General features: G+C 36.9%; 1 protein-coding gene across 1 annotated transcript in view; it reads left to right on the top strand.

The window, feature by feature from the left end:
- dok4 (docking protein 4) overlaps nt 1–21,411 on the top strand; it is a 172,570-nt gene that overhangs the window by 94,661 nt on the left and 56,498 nt on the right. The window contains exon 2 of the mRNA XM_072381049.1: nt 2,621–3,022. Coding sequence (XP_072237150.1) covers nt 2,957–3,022 — 66 coding nt within the window. The 5' untranslated portion in view covers nt 2,621–2,956. The remainder of the gene's footprint in view (nt 1–2,620; nt 3,023–21,411) is intronic.

Raw genomic sequence — 21,411 nt, 5'->3', positions numbered from 1 at the left:
AAATATGAAGGTGGTTCTTAAAATTTTGAGTATTAAAAGAAAAAAAGAAACAAGGCATTTGAGACAGGTGTATGAAAGTCCCTCAATATTTCAAACTTATTTTGTTTGGATGGATGTAAAATACAACCTCAAAAACACCATGACTGTAATAACACCCTATTCCATCATTTTAGCGACACAGCTCTGTTATACCAGTTTTATCTTATAAAATCCTTCCCTACAAGGCTTGGTATAGCTCACTCCTAACTGACAGGGAGCAGCTAGTCATCTAGCTGGTAATCATGGTGGCAAGGAAATGTTCACTTGGTTTTTCTGCTGTACTACTAAATGCGTATTGAAATGTGAGGGTCAGATTTCAATCATATCACATGAGTTGGACTAAGCTTGTAAAGAAAATAGATAGATGCATGAATGAGTATTGGAAATTGATGGATAGCCACTCCTGCCTTATCTCAATTTAACATTTTGTAACAGACTATTGTTTAACATATGTAACATGTTTCCATGCAAATCTCTGAATTGGCTTTACTCACACTTTGAACGATAATAAATGTAAATATGAAAGAAAATATGAAGGTGGTTCTTAAAATTTTGAGTATTAAAAGAAAAAAAGAAACAAGGCATTTGAGACAGGTGTATGAAAGTCCCTCAATATTTCAAACTTATTTTGTTTGGATGGATGTAAAATACAACCTCAAAAACACCATGACTGTAATAACACCCTATTCCATCATTTTAGCGACACAGCTCTGTTATACCAGTTTTATCTTATAAAATCCTTCCCTACAAGGCTTGGTATAGCTCACTCCTAACTGACAGGGAGCAGCTAGTCATCTAGCTGGTAATCATGGTGGCAAGGAAATGTTCACTTGGTTTTTCTGCTGTACTACTAAATGCGTATTGAAATGTGAGGGTCAGATTTCAATCATATCACATGAGTTGGACTAAGCTTGTAAAGAAAATAGATAGATGCATGAATGAGTATTGGAAATTGATGGATAGCCACTCCTGCCTTATCTCAATTTAACATTTTGTAACAGACTATTGTTTAACATATGTAACATGTTTCCATGCAAATCTCTGAATTGGCTTTACTCACACTTTGAACGATAATAAATGTAAATATGAAAGAAAATATGAAGGTGGTTCTTAAAATTTTGAGTATTAAAAGAAAAAAAGAAACAAGGCATTTGAGACAGGTGTATGAAAGTCCCTCAATATTTCAAACTTATTTTGTTTCAATTTCTGCCGCCAGCGGTGTCAGCAGCAGGGTGGGTGCTGGTAGCATATCCCTGTTACTGATGACATGGATGAGACAAACAGCTGAGATCAGGGCAACATGTAGTACCAGAGTTAAAGACAGCACAGCCTACAAAGACTAGTTAAAGCAACACTCCTTGTATATTGTCTCTACAAAGGGAGGTGAGTGAGTGGGTGAATGAGTTATTATTTTTTTTCTGTTGTGTTAAGCAAACGTATGTCAAAACCTTGTAAGGTGCTTTTTTTTAAATAATGGGCTACATTTTATCGTTGAAGTGGGTTGTAAAGTGGATATTTTTCTTCTTTTTCATCATGTAAAACTATAGGTAGTATGATTTTTTTCCAGGGCTAACAGACTACAGCAGATTGATGAGTCGACATTTTAATAAATGCTATATTACCTTTGAAATCAAATCGTCATTGTTTGTACATCCACAAGGTGTAGAAAGTGTAGAATTGCTAGACAGGTGTTTTCATATTTTGTTTTCATATTTTGAAAATTAGTTATAATGCATGGTATGCTAATGCCATGTGCTTGCATAAAGAGTGATCCAACATACTACAGACAAATGCAGAGAGTGGTCTGACCAGGAACAAACAAGCTTTTTTCCCCCACGAGTCCACCCCTGTTATTGTCTATTGTGACAGCTGTAACTCCCACGCCTCCTAACCCAGTACTTACCTTTGGCTCCCCATTTCAACTGACTTATCGTTGGATGAGTCCGGGGGGGGGGGGGGGGGGGGGGGGGGGGCATCGTGATAGAGTCTCTCACCTAATCTAATCTGGTTGAGAGATATTTCCAAACACAATTTGGCCGTAATGTTTGAAATGAATTAAACATCCACATTTATGTAAATCAGTGATTGCCTTTACCAACAAAATGACTGCTGAAAGAACAGGATGAAGAGACCAGGGTGTTTAAAATGTAGATTTTACCAGATAGAAGAAAGATTCTTTTTCAGGCTTTTCAGGTTGGCAGTGGGAAATAAGTTGTATAAGTTGTATTTCCTGAATGCAGCACCACCTATAGATAATGGTTAATCTCAAATAACTGTTTGTGTGTCATAGCCACATCTTAGTGCTACATACTTTTCATTCATAAGGTATGTGTATACAGTATACAAGCAGGCTTACACAAGGTTATTTAATTTAATTAATTCACACAAGAAAAGAGAGACAAATATAGCCAACCAAATAGTCACATGCACCCCGCCTCTACACTTTCCCTCAGTGTAAAGTGTGCGCCACCAACATAAATAACGGACGACTTTGTTGTGCTTCTCAGTCTTCTGTGAATAATGTATATGCATATATCCAATTCTACCTGTCTTTTTTCCTTTATCTCTTTGTCCATTTTAGCCTGAGAGGAAGAATGAGAGAAGAACTTCTGATGAGTGAATTAAAGAGGGACTAAGAAAACGACAAGAACAATAGGAATGAGGGACACAACAAAAGAAAATGTAAGGAAAAGTTAAAGGAAAGAAGGGAATATTAGAGAAGAAACAAAGTTGTGTTCGAAACTGAACAAACAAACATTAGGAGGAGGATACACACAAAGACACTGACAAGACTGAACCTGAAAGATACTGGAAGCTTTGGAAAAGTTGTAGAGGAAAGCTCGGGACTGGCTGACGAAGGGAAGAACCTTCTGGATGGTCACCATTGCTGTAGCCAGCAGGTTAACCACCTCCGAGGATGGCCTCCAACTTCAATGACATCGTTAAGCAGGGCTACGTACGCATGCGCAGCCGCAAGCTTGGGGTAAGTTTGTGTGTTGTGTCTTTGTTGAGGTTTTATCACATTCAAAAGAAAACAATTCAAGCTTCACTGCATACTGAAAAAGATTGCTTGCATTTTATCTCAGCTTTTGATTGTTTACATATATCTGTTTATATGTATATTATGGCATGAGATTATCCACTCGTTAGATGAGATTGCCACAGGCACTTCAATGAAGTCTGACATCAGTCAAGTTTCAATCAATATATTCAGGATTCATTCCGTGTATTCAGTTTCATTCCATATATTCAAAGTTTCATTCCATATATTCAGAGTTTCATTCCATATATTCATGTTTCATTCTATATATTCAAAGTTTCACTCAATATATTCAGGATTCATTCAATATATTCAAAGTTTCATTCAATATGCTCAAGTTTCAATCAATATATTCAGGATTCATTCCGTATATTCAGTTTCATTCCATATATTCAGTTTCATTCCATATATTCAGAGTTTCATTCCATATATTCAAAGTTTCATTCAATATATTTATGCAGCACTCAATATATTCAGGATTCATTCAATATATTCAAAGTTTCATTCAACATATTCAAGTTTCACTCAATATATTCAGGATTCATTCCATATATTCAAAGTTTCATTCCATATATTCAAGTTTCACTCAATATTTTCAGGAGTCATTCAATATATTCAAAGTTTCATTCAACATATTCAAGTTTCACTCAATATATTCAGGATTCATTCAATATGTTCAAAGTTTCATTCAATATATTTAAGTTTCACTCAATATATTCAGGATTCATTCCATATATTCAGAGTTTCATTCCATATATTCAAAGTTTCATTCCATATATTCAGAGTTTCATTCCATATATTCATGTTTCATTCTATATATTCAAAGTTTCACTCAATATATTCAGGATTCATTCAATATATTCAAAGTTTCATTCAATATGCTCAAGTTTCAATCAATATATTCAGGATTCATTCCGTATATTCAGTTTCATTCCATATATTCAGTTTCATTCCATATATTCAGAGTTTCATTCCATATATTCAAAGTTTCATTCAATATATTTATGCAGCACTCAATATATTCAGGATTCATTCAATATATTCAAAGTTTCATTCAACATATTCAAGTTTCACTCAATATATTCAGGATTCATTCCATATATTCAAAGTTTCATTCCATATATTCAAGTTTCACTCAATATTTTCAGGAGTCATTCAATATATTCAAAGTTTCATTCAACATATTCAAGTTTCACTCAATATATTCAGGATTCATTCAATATGTTCAAAGTTTCATTCAATATATTTAAGTTTCACTCAATATATTCAGGATTCATTCCATATATTCAGAGTTTCATTCCATATATTCAGAGTTTCATTCCATATATTCAAAGTTTCATTCAATATATTTATGCTGCACTCAATATATTCAGGATTCATTCCATATATTCAAAGTTTCATTCCATATATTCATGTTTCACTCAATATATTCAGGATCCATTCCATATATTCAAAGTTTCATTCCATATATTCAAGTTTCACTCAATATATTCAGGAGTCATTCCATATATTCAAAGTTTCACTCAATATATTCAGGATTCATTCAATATATTCAAAGTTTCATTTCATATATTCAAAGTTTCACTCAATATATTCAGGATTCATTCAATATGTTCAAAGTTTCATTCAATATATTTAAGTTTCACTCAATATATTCAGGATTCATTCCATATATTCAGAGTTTCATTCCATATATTCAAAGTTTCATTTCATATATTCAAAGTTTCACTCAATATATTCAGGATTCATTCAATATGTTCAAAGTTTCATTCAATATATTTAAGTTTCACTCAATATATTCAGGATTCATTCCATATATTCAGAGTTTCATTCCATATATTCAAAGTTTCATTCAATATATTTATGCAGCACTCAATATATTCAGGATTCATTCCATATATTCAAAGTTTCATTCCATATATTCATGTTTCACTCAATATATTCAGGATCCATTCCATATATTCAAAGTTTCATTCCATATATTCAAGTTTCACTCAATATATTCAGGAGTCATTCAATATATTCAAAGTTTAATTCCATATATTCAAAGTTTCATTCAATATATTTATGTTTGACTCAATATATTCAGGATTCATTCCATATATTCAAAGTTTCACTCAATATATTCAGGATTCATTCAATATATTCAAGTTTCACTCAATATATTCAGGATTCATTCAATATATTCAAAGTGTCATTCAACATATTCAGTTTCATTCCATATATTCAAAGTTTCATTCAACATATTCAGTTTCATTCAACATATTCACAGTTTCATTCCATATATTCAAAGTTTCACTCAATATATTCAGGATTAATTCCATATATTCATGTTTCACTCAATATATTCAGGATCCATTCCATATATTCAAAGTTTCATTCAATATATTCAAGTTTCACTCAATATATTCAGGAGTCATTTAATATATTCAAAGTTTAATTCCATATATTCAAAGTTTCATTCAATATATTTATGTTTGACTCAATATATTCAGGATTCATTCCATATATTCAAAGTTTCACTCAATATATTCAGGATTCATTCCATATATTCAAAGTTTCACTCAATATATTCAGGATTCATTCCATATATTCAAAGTTTCATTCCATATATTCAGTTTCATTCCATATATTCACAGTTTCATTCCATATATTCAAAGTTTCACTCAATATATTCAGGATTCATTCAATATGTTCAAAGTTTCATTCAATATATTTAAGTTTCACTCAATATATTCAGGATTCATTCCATATATTCAGTTTCATTCCATATATTCAAAGTTTCATTCCATATATTCACTTTTCACTCAATATATTCAGGATCCATTCCATATATTCAAAGTTTCATTCCATATATTCAGGATTCATTCAATATATTCAAAGTTTAATTCCATATATTCAAGTTTCACTCAATATATACTGTATATATTCAGGATTCATTCAATATATTAATTTTTTCATTCCATATATTCAAAGATTAATTTCCTGAACAATATGCTATAGGACATATATATATGTGTAGAGCCGGTATCCATAGCTACTCTTTGTGATGATGTGACTGAGAGGGTTTAGGCCTATGCATAACAGCAGTGAGGACAGAGTATCTCCTTTGTAGATTCTGCACTTGATGTTATTTTGTGAAACTGGCTTGGAATTGGTATCCAGGACTATCTTCCACAGTCCCATTCAGTTCTTGATGAAGACTCTTAGTGTCCTGTTCATGTTGGTGTTAGTCCTGTCTGATATTGTAGACCCAGGCCTTTATGGACCAGCTGTGAACATGTTAAGCAAAATTCCAATCCACCACTTCATATCAACTAACGAATATCAGTTATCTCAAAAGATAGATCAAATAAAATGAGCATTGTCAGTTTTAATTTTCCACCACAGGTAATTGATTTTTTTTTGTTCCAATTCAACCCGTTAATAGGGGTTTGTTGCGTTGATGAGAAGTAGGATAATTACATGTTTCTCTTAAAACAATGTTGAATTCAACAGATGATCATCAGGACTGTCCCTTGAACAAGTAGATTTACTGAAGAAAGGAAATTGTCTTACTCATATAAAAATGGACACAAATCAATTTGAGCCAGGTTGTGTTCATGAGCACACCTCAAATAAAGGGCTCCTGTACTCTCTCAATTGTGGTGGTCCTAAGACATGTGTGATTAAAAGCCAGAATTTTTGTTAATGCTCAAACCTCAAATTTGAGGTTTCATCATGAAACAGGGAGTTGATATTAGGGATGCACCAAATAGAATATTTGTGGCTGAAGCTGATTAAAAAAACAAATGCTTGGCCAAATACCGAATGTGGTTGTCAAGTTTTTTAAAATTTTTAAAAATTTTTAAATATTTCATAAATAAAATACATATTTAGACATGATTTTCAAAGAAAGCAAATGTTTATTTAATATTTTGACATTTGAAAATTAGCTAAAGTAGCTTCACATTTATATTAGCTCTATATAACTGAGTTCAGAAATATCTACTCTGTAAAAGTATTGTATTGTAAGTCTACTTAGTCACAGTAGGCTAATAATGTAAAAAAAAGTTGGCAAAAGCTTTACCCCCTCATCAAAGTTTGTGGCCACGGTGGTAGGTCGAATTATGATGTGTTGCCATTTGAAAAGAAGTTGTTCGTTTGGTCTTCAGTTTATTACTCTGACCTTGTTCACCACATCAACTTCAAATGTGGTCAGATAAGCAATAACAAGTTGACAACAAGCCATATTGATGTGGCAAATATGGCAAATTTGGACTTCATGCCATGATAAAAAAAAAAAAATGACCCGCCATGACCCACCCACTTTAAACATTAATTCATTGTGAAACAGTAAGTGGTTAATCCTCACACATACCAAGTCTAATCTGTACCTAACTTCACTTGTTGGATGACTGTCAGCTCCTGAACAGACGTATAAGTTAATGCTTTGTCATTGCCATTGCGGTAAAACATAAGACATGTAATCACAGTCTCATACTGAACACAACCACATGTCAATATTGTTTCATCACCAAAGCCCTACCCTCTCAAAACAGGAATTCACATGGTTTACACTATCATATAAACTAAAAAGCCACTTCAAAATATACATTTCAAACTTTGGTCAGTAGTTCTCTCCTGTTTTCAATGTGCCTACAAGTTATCATTATCTAAGATGCTTCATGTTAAATGTAAGAAAGTAGATGTTACTCAGAAGGGCACTGTCCAACACAACTCATATTTTGCATTACTGATAACAGTCTTGGACTGATCATATTTGCATGTCAATATTGACTCACATTCAGATTGTTCCAACTCAAATGCCTCAACGCAGCAGTTGCTGAGGTCCTTGGTTTTGTAGCGAACTCACGTGTGGATTTGATATGAAAATTAACATTTGGAAGGCCCTAGCAACATTCTTGTGTGGTAATGTTTATGCAAAGACAGAGATGGGGAATTTCCACACCAGGAAGAGACAGACATCACCTTATTTACTACAACCTTTATCCTTTGGAGATGATTTGGGAGCCTCTCTCCCACCAGACCTGTCCCATAACTAATGCTAACTAGCCTGAATACACAAAGAATCCTCTTTAATACAAATTGGGGGAGAGCAACCAGACCAAATGGTGCTTCCGCCTTATCTAGACTTGCAAATCAAAAGTGACACCTATCTGCCTTAACCCCAACAGGTCAAGAAACAGGCCTGTAACACCTCCATTCACCACTCCTTGGAAAATAAACATTTTCCTCAAAGCCACCCTCAACCAGATTTTTGGAACTACATTAAGCATGTTTTATACCTTTGTATAAGTTGACTAAGATTTTCACTGAAAACTCAAGCTTCATTTCGCCACTTTTCTCAAGGTTGTACGTGGTACACCAAGAAAGAAGACATTACCTAACAATATCAATAACTTTCTATGGAGTCACAGTACCATATAGAGGGCAGTACCAAATCCTGTGGTCAGATACTCATATAAGCTAACTCCATGGTTAACCAATATACTGTGTGTTTCACAATATGCTCCAGTGGTCAAAACTCACTGATAAAATTGTAATTGTAATGTGTATAACATTACAGACTCCGACCTGGATTTGGTACACAAAGTATTTGAGAGTCACTGTAATCTAAGTTATTTTAGTCCAGAATATGCCTTTTTCTTTATACCATACGTTTATTTCATGTCTTTACCATCATAACTTAACAAGGTATAGTATTTTCAGAATCCTCTGAGCAAATGTGTGTTAAGACAAAAGAATGGACAAATTGAGTTTTCTTTGTTTTATCAAATTCTTAAAACAAGAATTAAAACTTCTACTTTACACGCCCAGGTCAACGCCATAACGGTTTCAGGCATATCATTGGCTGAAAGTTGAATGTAAGCCTGCATTTTGCGCTGCCTCCGGGAATCAAACTCAGGAGACCCGTGAGAAGAAAGGAAGAAGAAAAGATATCCGAGAGAAGAAAGAAAGCAGAATGAAGTTATAGAAATATATGTTTTCTGTTTGTCCATCGTTATCTTGTCTCCATGTCTGTTTTTCGTCGCACATTTTAACCTCCACTGCATAAGTTATCACACAGTAATTAAAAAAAAATAAAAAATTCTACAAAGAAAGCCAGCGTCAGTTTGTCAACTTTTTGTTAATAATTTTATGAATTGAAGTTCACCTCACCAGAGTTGGTTATTTGACCAAGCAAGCAAACCAACTCCAAAACTCAGGTGAACATCTACAGTTGTGTCGATAGCAACCTTCCGTCTCCTTGGCAACGAGAAGCCCCTGGTGGAGAAGAGAGACCTTTCCAGGCAACTTGAAAGTCCACGGAAAGTCATCCACAACCAGCTGACCACCGAGAAAGGCCCAGAGACAGCAGACCCAAGAGAGACCCACTTGGATACTGCTGGCCATCCACCTGGTGTGTTCAAAGCTGACTAACTGGGCTAAGTTCCAACAAAAGTAAGGTCTGCCATCTTCTTCTCCTTTTCAGATGGTACGGTGGTGTTGAGAGAATTCACTGTTAAATTAAATGACTCCAAAAGTTGTTAGCCTTTAACCATAAATAGCAACTAAAATTAAGACAATTTTAGCAATTCCAGTTCATTTTTCCATTCTCTTGACCCTTTACAAATCCCCAAGTGTTCCCTATACAGCCATTCATAGTCAATGCATTTCTCCTGTTTGTCCTTTAAGGTTCATGTTGTGGTTTAATCTTTCAATAAATAGTTTATATATATATATATATATATAATGCATCTTAATCGCACTTATTTTTGCACTGCGGAACCCTTCCCACTAGATGAGTTTCAGGCATACCAATTATACTGGAGCACCAACTAACATTCATGACGTCAGACAACAATAAACCACAGTGAACAATAGTTAAACATGAACAAAGAAGCTGTTGACACCGCTGTGGTTCGCCCTGTGGATGGGAAATTAAAAAAAAAAAAACAGACGGATGGGGTGGTTGGTAACGTAGTAGTGGGTTGGGCAGGCGCCATGATTTCCATAGTGCTGCTTTTGGGTCCTAAATACACCTATTAAAGTCTGACTCCCAAGGTCAAGTAAAAAGTAACAGTCATGCTTAGCAGAAATTGTAGCTCATGACAGCCCGTGGACACGGTGTAGTGCTATCTCTTCTTGACGTAGTAGCTTACAGGGTAGTTCATGTAAGAAAAAATACTAGTTATTAGGCATAACTCTACAGCCCCTAGAACACTAAAGGATAATTATGAACCTTAACAGTCTCTAGGCTTGCCAATATCCTCAAAATACCAGTCCCACACCCATATTACTGCCAACTAGGGATGTCACGATTACATATTTTCTTGGTACGATTATAATACGAGAAATAATCACGATATTACGATTATCACGATTATTTTTGCATTAATTAATTTCCCACTACCATGAATAAGTAAAATCACACGAACACTCCTTATAGGTCTTATTTTAACTGATTTCCCTCTTTGGATGCTCTTATAAAAAATAATATAGCAACAATGTAAAGTAACCAAAAAGAAAAATGACAATAATCCCATTGTGAATTAAACAAAAATCCCATCTGCTCTGTAAACAATCAATAAATGCTACATATTAACTCTGTACTTCTCTCAGAGAAAACATATATAAAGGCTACAGGACCTTTACCTAGTTCTTTCTGTAAAGTACACTACAAAAAATATTTATTTTGAACCTGTGAGGAGAAAACACAAGGAAAAGACATATAGCTAGCTTTTGGCTTACAGCTGCCCCTTTAACATAAAAATAAAATGTTCTGCTTTACGTAACATCATGTGAATGCAGCTTAACTTGTCCCGTTGCACTGTATGCCAAATTGGTGTTGCACACCATTAGTGGCAAATGACATGGTAAGTATTTTCTACCAATTCATTGTTATGTTAGGTAAACATTGACATGACTAATCCCAGTTACTATTTACCTGTACTTTGGCGTACAACTCCAGGTGGTTATCCCACAGGTGGTGAAACATAATTGATATATTGCCTGATTTTATGGCAATTTTTTGTGGGATGTCTTACACTTAGGCAGGCCGTCTTCCACAATTACACCCTGGTAATTTTTTTGGTAGACAAAAAAATCCCACACGGCTGACTATAAGCGTCTTTTCGGAGGGAATAGCTCTCCTGTGGGACTGGGACACCTCCGTCAGTAACTATACGGACCGAATCTTTTTTGGAAATTGACGGTATTTAGGAAACGTTACGATTAACTAATCGTAAAGTTTAATTTCATTAATCGTGAAAATGGGTAATCGTGACATCCCCTACTGCCAACACAATTCCTCAGCCAAATGTGTGTCAGGTCTCGTAAACAGTCTTAGTTTTTTGTACCTTGTCTTGTTACTTCCTGTTTTATTTTGAAGTATTAACCATTCCTCTCATTTCAGATAACTTGCCATTCCTCCCGTGTCATGTGTCTGAGTGTCTACCTTGATCACCCTAAATATTTCCACCTACTTCCCTTGGATCCTCATGTGTATTTAGTCTGCGTCTTCCCTTGTCTCGTTGACAGTGTATTTGTCTTTCTAAGCGTTCTCACTCTAGCCTCCACAGCGACCAAAGTCTTGAGTAACTCAAAGAGCTTATTTATTGATGCGATCCTCCTTCAGAGTGATTTTCTGTTGTACCTTTTCCATAGTCATAGATTTAACTCAAGTGATTTTTTGTTGCCATTTTACATGCTCGTAGTATCTCCGTTAGTGGAGTGTTTCTTTGTTTATATCCTTAAAGTTTATAGCAACTCCATTAGGAGAAATCTCTTTCTGTTTTTGTTTTAACAAATTTCTATAGTGCCTCAGACGGTTCAGAGAGTGATAAGTTTAAATTGTAAAATTTATATAGCTTTTGTTTTTTCCTCCTAGCGGGGAGAGAATTTTCATTTGATAAGTTTTATAGTCCCACTCTCCAATTCATAGATATTGAGGAGAGTGTGTTAGGAATTTATAGCCCATTGCTTTGCTCTGCAAAAGAGAATATCAGTAATTATTGTATAAATAAAACACTATTATTTATACGACCCTGCATCTGCCTCCTGTGCTTTCACGGTCTGTGACAATGTGACACGATATAAACATCAAGTATGGGCAAAATCTTCCAACCTAATGGGACTTCACTCTCTTGTCCAGACTCAAAGACCTAAAAAAACGAGATCACAAATACCAAAACTTGAGTTTTAAAATTGGAAGTGGACAAAAAAATGGGTTACATGCTGGTTCGAAAGCTACGACATGGAAGTGGTAGCTACTTAACCCTCGTTGAGTAAGACACTGAATCAGGCAGTAGCTCAGGAGGAAGAGCAGTAATCTGCCAATGAGAAAGTTGGCGACCACATGTCATAGTGTCCTTAGGCGAGACACTGGCCATGTGTCCTTCGCAACAAGATACTCTGAACTGAAATAACATGGTTCACTGGTGGCAATCTATAATACCTTTGAATATCACATTCAGATTGGTGTCTGGAAGGATACACAAATGTGAATAAAGAACTAAACCCATGTCATTTTATCTTGGTTTAACACAATTATTTTAGGCTTAACTACTTGGGGCTACTGACCTCAAGATGGCAATTTGGCTCCCTAGATTTCCTAATTAATTATTACTTCCTTATTATACTTACTATGATCTTGAAAAAAGTATCAAAATACAGTTTGAAATATCAATGAAAACCTTAAAGAACCTGTAGAAAGATAATTAACACATTTAACACAGTTTCAGCAATCCAGCTGAGAATTAACCAGAAGGAAAAAAGGAAAGAAGGAATGTGTGGTAGGTATATTTCGCGTCTTGTTACATGAAGGGGAAGATGGGTGTCAAGACATTCCTTAAATTACATGTCCAAGGGAAAGAAACATTTGGTTTGTCTTAAGACCTTCACTTAAGACTGCTTCACAAGAAATTTTGTTTCTTTAGTTTTTTCACTGATAGCTTTGGTAGTTGGTACAAGGGTGGTAAGGTCCTCCAGATAAGTCCTGGCAAATAGGAGAAAGGTCTGATGGAGAGAGTGTTGTGTCCACCACTAGGTTGCATGGTGTTGCTGGGTGTGCATGCTTAGAAAAGGTAGGGGAAGAAGAGAAAAAACACGGTGTGGAAGGTGTTTGAGTGTACATGAGTTCGGCTAATAAAGGAGCCAGTAAAAAGTAGTCCTGTTCCCGTGGTGATTCTACTTTAGTCACCTACATACAGAACAAATTGGTAACGATGTGTCTACCCATGCATGCACCGTTCTTGCCTTGCAGTGGAGAGCCGCCTGTACCGTTCGTTACATGGAGGAAAATGTTTGAAAATTACCTGTTAGCCATACATGCTACCGTCAACGCCTGGTGTCAGAAAAATTCTCTCAAAATTAGGCTCAGGGTTGCAGGATACAATTAACACATTTATTTCTTGCGAGAAAGACAAGTCCACACAACCTATCAGGAAGCTGGCTCAGAGTTGTCTGACTCACAAAATGGTACTATTTCTATTATTTATGTTTACTGGCCACACAATATTATGGGAAACTAACTAGCCATTCAGTGTTTTGGGAAAACAAGTTTTCAGGCAGTCATGTTATGAGACATTCAGACAGTCAAAAATAATTTCACTAGCTACACAGTGTTATGAGAACCAAAAGATAGGAGGAAGTCTCCCCCTTCACATAAACCTTTATTCTTACAGCTTTTCTCATAGTATAACTTCATGATTTTTCTAACACCTGACCTGAGGTTAGACCATGGGCCCTGCTGATTCATGCCCTTGACGCAGAAGGACAATGCCTGTTCTACACCGTTCCGGACACGGACACTTCATACAACTCAGCCATGATGGCTTTGGAAGGACACTTCGTGCCAAAGGTGAATGCTGTTGTGTCCCGTCATTACTTCAGACAGAGCGCGCTGCCGAAACAGTGCCTCAGTATATGGGCTAAGAGAACTAGCAGCTATGTGTGCTCATGCTGCCAAGGAAGACGACATGCTAAGGGATCAGCTCATCAAAAAGGCTTACGCACCAGCGATGCGAGAGAGACTTTTAATGGAAACATCCCTGGCTCTAGACTCTGCTATTACACTTGCATGTCAGGTGGAACATGCTCTGCAATCGTCCAGTGTGCTAACGGATGCTGCTGCTGTGCATGCAGTTAAAACTACGATTTCACTACATATATCCTCTGTCATAGCGAGAAGCTGCTGTTGTATATAAGCGATGTCCCGTTCATGGTGCATTTTCCTCTGGATTCCGCTCAGGAAACGAGAGCAGTCTAACGTTACACTCACTGACACACGCATGAAATTGATTAGAAACCCTAACGTGATGATGTTAGTACACAATGTAAAATCACGTTACTGTAATTACTGTATTTTCATGTCTCCATTAATAAGGCCCTTCACAATCAACTTCTTCTTCACCACTTCGTTTAGTGTTGCAATTCAAAAATGAGGGGGGACCTCATCTCCAAAGTTAACAGTAGAACAAATATATTAGTTCACAATAGAGAGGCTTCTGGTGTTTTTAGTTAGGTTAAGCATTTTGCATTCCAATGTGAAAGAGCTGTAAAAAGAAATCCTATACTTTGCCAGTAATTCCGGGCCTCCGAGTTTCCTTCATGCCTTTTGTACTTTTTTACCAGTATGTTTCTGAAATGGGTCTTAAAAAGTCTTAAATTTGACTTGTTGAAACCTGCAGAGACCCTGTACTAATTGGACAGGAAACCAAGAGCATACACACGTACCCCTCAGTTAAAGAAGGAAAAACCCACAATTCTCACTGAAAGCACTTGAAACCTACAAAAGTAACAATAAAAAAAAATTCATTGAAAATTAAATAATCAAAATCAGCCATTACTTTTGAAATGTTGATTAACATAATTATTTAAAAAAAAAAAAAAACTAATGAAATAGGGCTGGACAAAAATTATGGTACCCATAACTTAATATTTTGTTGCACAACCTTTTGAGGCAATCACTGCAATTAAACGATTTCTGTATTTGTCAATGAGCGTTCTGCAGCTGTCAACAGATATTTTGGCCCACTCCTCATGAGCAAACTGCTCCAGTTGTCTCAGGTTTGATGGGTGTCTTCTCCAAATGGCATGTTTCAGCTCCTTCCACAGATGTTCAATGGGATTCAGATCTGGGCTCATGGAAGGCCACTTTAGAATAGTCCAACGCTTTTCTCTCGCCATTCTTGGGTGTTTTTGGCTGTGTGTTTTGGATCGTTGTCCTGTTGAAAGACCCATGACCTGCGACTGAGACCAAGCTTTCTGACACTAGGCAGTACATTTCTCTCCAGAATGCCTTGATAGTCGTCAGATTTAATTTTACCTTGCACACATTCAAGACACCCTGTGCCAGATCCAGCAAAGCAGCCCCAAAACATTGCTGAGCCTCCTCCATGTTTCACCGTAGGGACAGTGTTCTTTTCTTCATATGCTTGGTTTTTGAGTCTATGAACATAGAGTTGATGTGCCTTACCAAAAAGCTCCAGTTTGGTCTCATCTGTCCAAAGGACATTCTCCCAGAAGCTTTGTGGCTTGTCAACATGCATTTTTGCAAATTCCAGTCTCGCTTTTTTATGATTTTTTTTCAGCAGTGGTGTCCTCCTTGGTCGTCTCCCATGAAGTCCACTCAAACAACGACGAATGGTGCGATCTGACACTGATGTACCTTGGCCTTGGAGTTCACCTTTAATTTCTTTGGAGGTTGTCCTGGGCTCTTTGGATACAATTCGAACGATCTGTCTCTTCAATCTGTCATCAATTTTCCTCTTGCGGCCACGTTCAGGGAGGTTGGCTACTGTCCCGTGGGTCTTGAACTTCTGAATAATATGAGCCACTGTTGTCACAGGAACTTCAAGCAGTTTAGAGATGGTCTTATAGCCTGCACCTTTAAGATGTTTGTCTATAAATTTTTTTCGGACGTCCTGGGACAACTCTCTCCTCCGCTTTCTGTTGTCCATGTTCAGTGTGGTACACATCTTTTCACCAAACAGCAGAGTGACTACTTGTCTCCCTTTAAATAGGCAGACTGACTGACCTGTGATGTCAATTAAAGGACACACCTGAGTTAATCATGTCACTCTGGTCAAATAGTTTTCAATCTTTTATAGAGGTACCATCATTGTTGTCCAGCCCTATTTCATTAGTTGTTTTTTTTTAAATAATTATGTTAATCAACATTTCAAAAGTAATGGCTGATTTTGATTATTTAATTTTCAATGAATTTTTATTTATTGTTACTTTTGTAGGTTTCAAGTGCTTTCAGTGAGAATTGTGGGTTTTTCCTTCTTTAACTGAGGGGTACCAACAATTTTGTCCACGTGTGTAGATTGCCAAATAAGTTGTCTCTAGTCAGGTAACACTCAGGCAAAGTTCTCGCAAAGACTGGAAGACAGACCAGGGTAGATAAACTGTGCTGTGATAACTTAGTGAGAGTCATCTGTTTCAAGAAGACTGCCAGTAAACATGTTTACGTGTCATGAGAAAAAAAAAAAAATCAATGTTAGCCTCTTAAATACTAGATTTTTAAAGGGGATATATAATGAAAACAAAATATTTTTTTCTGTTCTTTAAAGCACATATTTTGGTGTCAGAAGTCACTACGAATTGAAAAACTCACCCCACCTTCCCCACTTGGCTGCAACCTCTGAGCCCCACCTTGTTTGTCTTGCTTGCATTTACCTGCTAGAACGATGATACAAGCTTCACATGGAAATGTTCTGCTGATTGGTGACTGATGTTGTAAAATGTGGAAATGAACTTGGTAAGATACTCAACTGCAGGAGTGTGTCGTGCGGGAAATTACTGGGGAGGCTGTGAGCATGTGCATGGGGATGGAGGTTTGTATTATAATTGAGATTTCACCTAGAAAGAGCTGGGAGACCTCTGTCCTCAGAGGTCTGACAGGAAAGAGTGGACAAGCAGTCTGAGGGGGTTTTACTGAGTGGTTCAGGAGGCATGGCTACCTGGAAAGGAAGCCTAGGACTTTCAGAGTAAAGTCCAGTTTCCTCCACAAAGGAATGACTTTAGTTTGCAATGTCCCCAATACCCACACACAACTTTCCATGTTTTATCTTTTTTTGGGGGCAAAATCCATTAAGACCTATAAGACCTGCAACTCAGATTTATCGGGTTAATGAGCAGTTAACGTAGCTCATATGGAGGCTGCTCCTGGTACTGATTTTCTGTGCAATAATATAACAACTTCAGTAACCAGCCCCCGCATCCCTCCCTAGACATAAGAAATACGTTCATATCCAAAATTACATATAAAATTACATGGGTAGTTCAGTCAACAGCAAACTGAGCGGGACACAGTTGTACATTCCACTCACCCTGTTTGAATAGGAATGCAATTCTATCTTTCATAGATGGAAAGTAGATATTACCCATGTCGTAAAATTTCTATTGTAAAATTTAACCTCTTCCACAACAATAATTTATGGATATTCAAGTTAAGTTGACAAGTCTGTCTTTGTCCACACATGCTTCTCAAGTATGTTTTGGTCCTCTTAAGACAGGAAAATGAGCGCTCTGATGATACGCAAATAGCTGGTATCGTGAGTATTAGCTGAAGTAACTTGTAGACCAGAGTCTCATGAGAACATCCCAGTTCTTCTTCACCTGTTCATTGTGATTCTTTGTGCCAATGCTTCTTGCCAAATTAAGAGCTTTGTCAATTCTGATACATCCAAAGAGCTTTAATTTCACTGCACAGCCTACATGACTTTTATGAACAATGCCTCTCGATTGCCCATGATAGGTTGACAAGGTCAGTTAATCCTGTTGTGGCTCATGGATTATCCAGTGAGTACGACTCAATGTTAAACATAAGACAGGGTCTGCAAAATAGCTGCTGAAATTTAGCACTACCAGCTAGCCACTTAGTGCAGAGGTAATTCTCCACATTGAAAGTCCGAAGCCCCCTTTTTCTTTCCATGCGCAGCTCCAGTTTAGATGTTGGCCTGCTGTTTGATTTAATTAATTTATACTGCAGTGGCAGTTTTGTAAAATTGTTTTGTTTTTCTCAAAGAACTCCAAATCATCAGCCCTTATTAACAGTGTTTACAGTAATTCAGTCACATTGACAAACTACTGTGATTTGATTGGTGTGATGTCAAGGAACAACTGGTTTCTCTTGGCATAGGCTTGACTAATCACACTTTGGAAGTGGCAGTAGCCCCATTTGATTGGTTAATCATTCTTTATTCATTATGGGATGCAAACTTGGTCTAGCTTCCTCGTTTACTTGTTGAATTGATTTAGTTGCAGTGTAATTAAGTGCCTCGCCACACATAGATGCTGTTTCACTCGCTTCAGACACAGCAATGGGAAGATCAGTAAAGAGGAATCCTCTTTTGTCATTGCTCTTAAAATAAATATAGAGAAATTAGTGCCACGGTGGGAGAAAAATAAATTAATAATCAAAGACCATAGATAGAGAAGCCTAGTTTCCTTTGGCCTCCAGGAGTTACAAAACCTAAGGATTCTTAGATTAGCACATGAAATCACAAGTAGAAGAATAATCTTGTTTTTTCAATTATTATTTTCCACACATAGCCTACTATGGTTCATCTTAAGTGTTTTTTATTCTCAAAATGCTTCCCTATAGCCAACAATTTAGATAAATATCACTGGCTGATTTTATACAGAAAATCGACTGTCAGTTATTGTCAGTTTGCATAACTATTTAGATTTTCTTTTTCTCTGCAAAACATAAAGAGACATTTACTGAAGGATAGGATCTTACTGCAAAACCTAACTACGTGAGACAGCTGTGCCCTTACTTTACTAAAGAGCCTGCCAGCAGCACCTAAATCTTTTATTTTAGCTACTGCCGTTTTACCTCTGCATTGCTTGTGTTTGGGTCAGTATTATTGCGGGTGGACAGTATAATTGGTTGAAGTCTTAACTGACATGGCTCACCTCAATCAGCCTTTCCAGACTAGCAGCCTGCAGTCCCTCTTGCTTCACACAACGTAATTGATTTGGTTTGCAAAAAATACTTAAAAAAATTTTAACCATTTTTTATAAGTCGACTGCCTGAATTCCAGCTTGTCCTTTGTCATCTTCGAAGATGTCCTCATGCAAAGCTTGGTAATTGTCCACTACACTACTGAAAGAGGATGTTTGGAGGGTCCACCCGAGTCAGCCTATTTTAGGCTTGTGAATCCAGCTGCTTTGGACTTTGTTACATGGCACTATCCTTACCCATTAACAGCCAATGGAAAGTGGAAGGGGTTCATTTTTTGTTTGTTTTTGTTAATAATAAATATAAATACACTGAGGATTTTAAATTAAATTATATGTCCTGATTTTGGCGACTAATTAGTTTTAGTTTTCAAACACGGGTATACAAAAATTGTTTGCACAAGTTTGCACCCTCACTTTGAATAATGGAGATGCAGTTTGTCACGAAGGGAACTCACGGAGAGAACTCGGATGCAGAGTACAGGTGTCAGTTGAGAAACTTTTATTCTTCAACCAACACAAGGAAATCCGAGGGAACAGAAAGCACCTCAAAAAGAGGGATAATTGGAAAAGGCTCTAAATATACTAAAGGAGCTATGGAAATACAAAATGGCAAAAAGGCCAACCAAAAATCTCTCTTAGTGAGGAAATCAGAAAATAACAATCAAAACTACAAAAGCTCTGACTTAACTCAAAGAGCTATTAAATACTATACGGCAAAAGGCAACCAAAAATCACTCTTAGCAAAGAAAAAGAAAATAACAAAACCAGAAAAGCTCTGACTTAACTCAAAGAGCTATTAAATACTATGGTAAATACTAATAGGTTACTAGGTTTCTGCCCATTTTCCCAAATAGGCTACATCTAATGATATATATACAATTAGACTCTCATCGGCCGGGAGTGTGTTGCAGCTATTCAGGTGCACAAACCTAACGCACCTCTCCAGTGGTCCCAGCAGTTCTCAATTAACTGATTACCTGCGGAGGCATGGTTAACTTACAAAAGTTTGTCTTTGATTTTGTGTCTTATGTGAGAAAGCAAAGTAAAAGAAACAGAAACAGAAACACAACTCTTTCTCTGTCCTCTGTCCTCTGTCCTCATTGAACAAATGAGTCATGTTATGCAAAAGCCTATATGTCTGTATCTCGTATTGTATCGATTTCACCTTCATCTACTGGGTGAAAATGGAACACAGAACAACTACGCGATGTGTTCATGTTCAAGTGGTGCGCACAGTGCAGATCAACTTCCGGACACGTAGCATCAGAATCCACGAACGCATGTGTGTGTGACCGCACAACAACATTTGTCACACAGTGACAGACAGATGTGTACACGCCGCTTCATATGTACGCGGCTTTTGTTACGCGTGACAGAGTTTGCGCTCATCATTTCCATGTACAGGTGAGCGCGTGACAAAATTTTTCAATTATCTTCATGCAAGCATTCGCCAAAAAAACACATGAATGTTAGTGCTAGTTTATACTCCTCTATAACGTTGACGGTGTAGACGTGACGTCGTCAGTGAGCATTCGAAGTTCTGCGTCGAGGGAACGCGTTGCTCTGCAATTCACCATGCCGGTAGGGAAGTGTGGCTGTGTGGTTTAAGGGGTTATAGCCAAATCCAACCAAGGTTGAGCAGCTGTATTTGCAGTTGGAGCTCATCAATATTGAAGAACAAATGCTTAAATTGCAAATGTTGAAGCGCAGGCGTCAGAGAAGACATTTGCGGAGGTGGTCTGTACAACCGGCCGAGGCTGGGAACGGGGGAATTTACTGGTGTGAATTTACAACCTGGATGAACAAATGCACTTTCGATAATTTCGAATGTCAATGCCTTGAGATGACAATTGTTGTAATTTGGCGCTATATAAATAAAACTGAATTGAATTGAACAAGCTTCTTCGCCGTATACAGCCATTAAGACCGTAAAAAGCAACTGCCGGAAATTACGTTCTGAGCGGACCAATCACAGCCCGTATGGCCCGCATCTACGCGACATGTAGTTAAAATTTTTTGGAGGTGCACGTCAGGCATGGTTTGCTGCACAGGCGTCAAAGCACGCGCGAGTTACACGCTCAGTTAATAGTGAACACAATTTGAAACGATTCTGACAGCATAGCGCGCGCGTGTGTAGTGATAATTTTTCATTGGACTGTCAACTTGGGCCAGTTCAAGACTGGACTTACGTAAATATTAAATATTTGAGATTGAGTCAATGAAGTATTTGAGAAATAATTAAGCTTGTAATTTTTCTCGTTTTTTTTTTTTTTACATTTAGCACTAGCTAACGCTGACAGCTTAGATAATGAAGTTGATGTACAATCTTCCAGGGAGCTATTACTATTACTGTTTTAGTGTTATAGTGACATTCT

This window comes from Leuresthes tenuis, unplaced genomic scaffold (genome assembly GCF_036924035.1).
Source record: "Leuresthes tenuis unplaced genomic scaffold, fLeuTen1.0.hap1 SCAF_2, whole genome shotgun sequence".
NCBI lineage: Eukaryota > Metazoa > Chordata > Actinopteri > Atheriniformes > Atherinopsidae > Leuresthes > Leuresthes tenuis.
This window is presented reverse-complemented; position numbering and strand designations above follow the sequence as displayed.